Source organism: Emiliania huxleyi, assembly GCF_000372725.1.
Source record: "Emiliania huxleyi CCMP1516 chromosome Unknown EMIHUscaffold_17, whole genome shotgun sequence".
Taxonomy (NCBI): domain Eukaryota; phylum Haptophyta; order Isochrysidales; family Noelaerhabdaceae; genus Emiliania; species Emiliania huxleyi.
Genome location: NW_005200881.1, coordinates 1,056,276 through 1,061,452, shown reverse-complemented (window position 1 = coordinate 1,061,452; position 5,177 = coordinate 1,056,276). Strand labels below are relative to the sequence as shown.

At 67.0% G+C, this 5,177-nt stretch overlaps 1 protein-coding gene across 1 annotated transcript in view; it reads left to right on the top strand.

The window, feature by feature from the left end:
- Positions 1 to 2,425, top strand: part of EMIHUDRAFT_462777 (hypothetical protein) — a gene marked incomplete at its 5' end in the record, with an annotated part of 5,178 nt that extends 2,753 nt beyond the window's left edge. Inside the window, 3 exons of the mRNA XM_005784631.1 lie at positions 139 to 252; positions 380 to 1,494; positions 1,793 to 2,425. Coding sequence (XP_005784688.1) covers positions 139 to 252; positions 380 to 1,494; positions 1,793 to 2,174 — 1,611 coding nt within the window. The 3' untranslated portion in view covers positions 2,175 to 2,425. The remainder of the gene's footprint in view (positions 1 to 138; positions 253 to 379; positions 1,495 to 1,792) is intronic.
- Positions 2,426 to 5,177: the final 2,752 nt, after the last annotated feature.

Genomic DNA, 5,177 nt, shown 5'->3' with positions numbered 1-5,177 from the left:
AGGCAGCGAGGGTCTACCCGCATCCCTTGTTGTCGCCGGGCTCGGCGCAGGAGGCGACGTGGATGACCGCTCAGGAAGCCGCCGGTCGCACGGCCCTCAAGCGTGTGCCCACACCCCACCCCCCACCCCGGCCCACAGACGCACGCGCCCAAGCTCTGCAGTGTCCGCATCCTCGTCCAGCAGCGAGAGGCGCGCTTCAAGCCGGCCCCCTCGCGCCACCCCGACGTCGCCTCCGTCCTCGACGCCGTCGAAGTGGACGACGACCAGGCGTGCACTCGCCGCTCCTCCGATGCCGCGCTCCCCGGGCACGGCGGCACCGCACACCACCTCAGCCCCGGCTCCAGCGCGGCCCAGCTGAGCCCCGCCCCCGCCGCCCAAGGCGTTCAACGCGCTGCTCAACTTTTACTCGCCCGAGGCGCTGCTCATCGGCGGCCTCACAGACGCTCGCGAGCTGTTTAAGAAGCGCGTGCCCTTCGTCGCCTTCGACGCCGACGGCATGAAGCACTACCTGCGCGGCGAGCTCGAGGCGTCGGAGCAGACCGGCAGCCACACGGCGCGCGGGCTCATGCGGATGGACTCGGCCGCGGTGCTCAGCGGGCTCGAGCAGCGGCAGGCGGCGGCAGAGGCGGAGGCGGCGCAGGCGGCCGAGGAGGCGCGCGGCGCGGCGGCCGAGGCGGCGCGCGGGCGCGAGGAGGAGGAGGCGCTCGGCAGGCGGTGGCGGCAGGCGGCGGAGCGTGCCCGCGCCGCCGAGCGGCAGATGGCCGGCGTCGAGCAGGCGGGCTTGCGCGACGACGTGGAGGAGGACCTCCGGCTGCTGCAGGAGGACCTGTCCGAGATCGAGTCGGACATCGGCCGGCTCGCGCAGGAGGAGATGGAGCGCGAGGGCGCCGCGCGGCTAGCGAGCGAGGCGGTGCCGCCGCTGCAGCGCTCTCAGAAGCTGGCCGAGGCGGAGGTGCGCTCGCTCGGCGGGCGCGGCGCGGCCGAGGGCGACGGCGGCTTGGACGAGGAGCTCAAGCGTGCCAACGGCGCCGTGCACAAGGCGCGGCAGGCGGCGGAGCGGCAGGCGCGCGCCTTGCGTGAGCAAGAGCTCGAGGTTGAGCGGGCAAAGGAGGAGGCGGAGGGGATCCGCGCGAGAGTGGCGTCGCAGTTCGCCGAGCCCGAGGCCGCGGGCGGCGGCGCCGGGAGCAGCGGCGGCGAGTCGGTCGAGGCGGTGCAGAAGCGGCTGCAGAAGATGCGCGCGGCGCTCAAGAAGGCGGAGCACCTCGCGGGCGGCGAGAACCGCGGCGAGACCACCTACGCGGCGCTGCTGCAGGCGCAGCGTGACGCGGAGCGCGCGATGGCGGAGCACGAAGAGCAGATCACGGCGGTGAAGGCGACGGCCAAGGTGGTGGAGGATTCAGTGCAGGAGCGGTACAAGTTCCACCGCCGCTTCCTCAAGGCGCAGGGCGTGCAGGCCGTCTCCGACTTCCAGATGCACCTGAGCCGCCGCTCGATGTGCGCCCCTCACGCCTCACGGCCCGTCCGCTTCCCCGCCGCGTCGTCATGAGTTTGTGTGTGTGAGGGAACAGCATGTTTGTGCGGAGATAGCAGCAGCAGCAGCAGCAGCAGCAGCAGCAGCAGCAGCAGCAGCAGCAGCAGCAGCAGCAGCAGCAGCAGCAGCAGCAGCAGCAGCAGCAGCAGCAGCAGCAGCAGCAGCAGCAGCAGCAGCAGCAGCAGCAGCAGCAGCAGCAGCAGCAGCAGCAGCAGCAGCAGCCCCGACGCGTCACGAGCCTGTGCCCGTGCCGTGCCGCAGGGGCGGGTCGCTCCGGTTCGACCACAAGGAGGACGTGCTCGAGGCGCAGGTGGCGCCGCGGGCGGGCGACGCGGCGGCCCGCTCGACGACGGCGCTCCGCTCGCTGTCGGGCGGCGAGCAGGCCTTCTCGACCTTGTCGCTCGTCCTCGCCATGTGGCAGCTCTCGGCGACGCCGATGCGCGCGCTCGACGAGTTCGACAAGAACATGGACTCGTCCTTCCAGGCCGCGTCGCTTAAGCTGCTCTTTGAGATCTTCCGGCAGCAGCCGGGCCGACAGTTCCTCATCCTGACGCCGCTCGACTACTCGTCGCTCTTTCGCGAGGCGGGCGTCGACGAGCGCGACGCGGTAATCCACCGGATGCCCGACGTTGTCCGGCACTGACGCGGCTGCAGTGGCTGACGAAGCGCTGTCGCGCCTAGCTCCATTCTCGGGAAGAGCAGCACGAGGGCCGCTCTCTCGCCGGTGGGCTCTGGCCCAACGCCATACAGTGCCGGTCAGACTTGAGTGCGTTGGAGGCGAAGCCGTATCATGTAGAGATGGTGTGTGAGTGTGTGTGTGTGCGGGACTGTCGGCGAGCCGGCATGCTAGGCCACTCGATTTTATGCATGGTAACTGTAATACACTTTATACCACACCCGGCCCGCCACACACACTGACCTCTGACGCGAAGCGCAGTCGTCTGGGGGGGCGACCCCCCCATCTTTGTTTACCGAATGCGTCTCTGGATTAGAGTGCGTCTAGTAGGCCTCCTACTTAGACGCTCGCTGTCCTCGGTATGCTCGAGCATCCTAAGATGCGCGAGTCTATATTAGTTGCTCCGCGCATCCCGAATTGCTCGCGGCATCTCCGATTGGCGTTGCTGTCTCAAAAGACGCGCCGTGCATACTGTGAACAGCGCGTGTCTCAGAAGACGCGCGCATATTTTGAACAGCGTGTGGATCTCAAGAAATACACGCACGTATAAAAACAAAAAAGAAAACGAAAACCCGGTGTGGCGAGCGCTGCGCGGCGGGCCGTGCCCCCGGCTGTGCGCCGCGGCTGCTGCGCTACTACTCGCACAGCCGCGGCGCGCCCACCCGAGCACTCGTGGGTGGGCGCCCTATAGCCTCTCCGCGCAACGTGCTGGGGCACGGACAGCGGCTCTCACGTGTGGCAGCGGCAGCAGGCCCACCGCTGCACCGACTCACACTGAACAGCACGCACAGGACACAGTCACAGAACACTGCCCCTGACGCCACTCACGGCCACGGGCTACTCAGACTTGGACACAGGCACCTCGCTTAGCACTCCGTGCACGTGGCTGCCGGTTGCCGTCACCAGCGCCGCTTCCTGCCCAGATCAAACACCTGCGACGTGGCGGAGGCGATGAGCGGCCCGCGGTCGCCGTGAGAGCGCGCGTGGTGGGCGACGGCTCACCGATCGAGCGGAAGCGGTCACGCTGTGGGGGCGGCGGAAGCGGTCACGCTGTGGGGGCGGCGGCGAGGCGGGCAAGCCACCCGCAGATCCCCAGAAGGACGCCGTCGCGAGGTCGAGGGCGGGCGGCGGGGGCGGCGAGAGCGAGGCGCGAGGCGCGAGGCGGTGTTGGCGGCGGCGGTGGCGCGGGCGGCGGCGGTCACGGAGCGGGGGCGAGAGGGTGGTGGCGAGCAAGACACCCGTGCGCGCTGCGCGGTCGCCGTTCTGACTCACATGCCTGCGGACAGCGCCGACGGGTGGTGAGGAGGGCGGCGAGCCGGCGGGCACGGTGTGCGCGCGGTCGCCGCGCGCTGGTGGGCGACAGCTCACCGAGCGAGGAGCGAGGAGCGAGGAGCGAGGAGCGAGGAGCGAGGAGCGAGTCGGGATGCCCGGTCCCTCAAATCGCCAAGTCAAACAAGAAAAACCGCGCGGCTGGCCGACTCTCGGAAGTACGCTGTCTTCCGTGTCTAGGCGCACGCCCACGCCCTCAGCCTCGAACTGGCCCCGCTACCTGCCGCGCAAACTGGTTGGTGGGGGGGGGAGGCGGCGTCGCCGTCGGATCGTCGTAAGCAGTGCATGCAACTTTGGTCTTTGCGCCCAGAGCTCGTGGCGCGAGCAGATGCATGCGCGGTGCTGAGAACCTGGTTCTCCAGGAGGGGCAGGCCGCGAGGAGAGACCTCACACGAGCACTCAAGGCAGGGCCCCCAGGGGGTGCCGAGAGATCACACCGCCTTTTCGTGCTCCCTGGCTCCCTGCTCCCCCCTCGGTGCCCGGTGCACCCGACACACGGTGTCTCCTGAGACGCTTCCCTGTCCAAGTATAGTAAAATGTGATCTAGTATGCAAGTGCCATCTCAGAACAGCTGTGCATATATAGATGCTTGTGGCGTCTAAGATGGAACGCGTAACAAAAGACACGGCGCGGCTATCTCCAGGACAGCCATCGCATCCTAGAATGCCCTGTGTACCCGAGACACATGGTATCTTTGAGATGAAAAGTGCGTCCTAGAATGCGTTTTTGCATTCTAGGACGCATCGGTAAACAAAGATGGGGGGGTCGCCCCCCCAGACGGCAGTTGTGTGGCTTGTGGTTGTGCAGTGTAGCAGTATAACGGCTTTATCTTTGTAGATACAGTTTATGATCAGTGTGTTCCCCTCGAAAAACCGAGAAAAAGCACAGAGAGACGGCTCTCCCCTCTCGTGTCTCGAGTGTAAACACCGCGTTCTATAAACGCTGTGCGTGGCCACTGCCCGTCTTCAGTGCGCGGATACGCGAAGTGCTGTGGGGTGAGTGAGTTGCCAAGAGACCAGTGAATTCGGCGTACAAAGAAAAACGAGGCCCGTTTCATTACTTGGACCTTGATAAACCAGGGACTCGGAGCTCGCGCAGAAGACACAGGGCGTGCTGCGCCCCGCGCGATCCCTGGCGCCGAGGGGGCTGAGCTGCTGACCTTAGCTCCTTAGGATCATGCTTAGGATGCCTCTGCAGAAGGCCGGCGAAAGTCGGCAATCCGCACCTACCGAACATATCCGGAATCCGCAACATCGCAACACAGAGCGGCCGCACACTGCTCGGTACCCCCCCTGCACATCTAAAGTCATCCCTGCTGCAGGGGGGGGGGGGGTCTGACCCCCCCAGCAGCAGAAGGGGGGGGGGGGGGGCCCCCCCCGCAACAAAACTCTTCTGCTGGGGGGGGGGGGGGCCCCCCCCCCCCTAAAGGAGGGGGGGGGGGGAATTTCTTTCCGGGGGGGGGGGGCACTTTTTTTTCAACCACATGTTAAGGGGGGGGGGGCCAACCCCCCCCAAAATTTTTTCCAATATTGGGGGGGGGGGGGCCGCCCCCCCCCGCAATTTTTAATAATTTTTTGAGGGGGGGGGGGGGGGGGGACACCTCCCTAAGAGGCGGGGGGTGGCGCCCCCCGCCCCTCTATT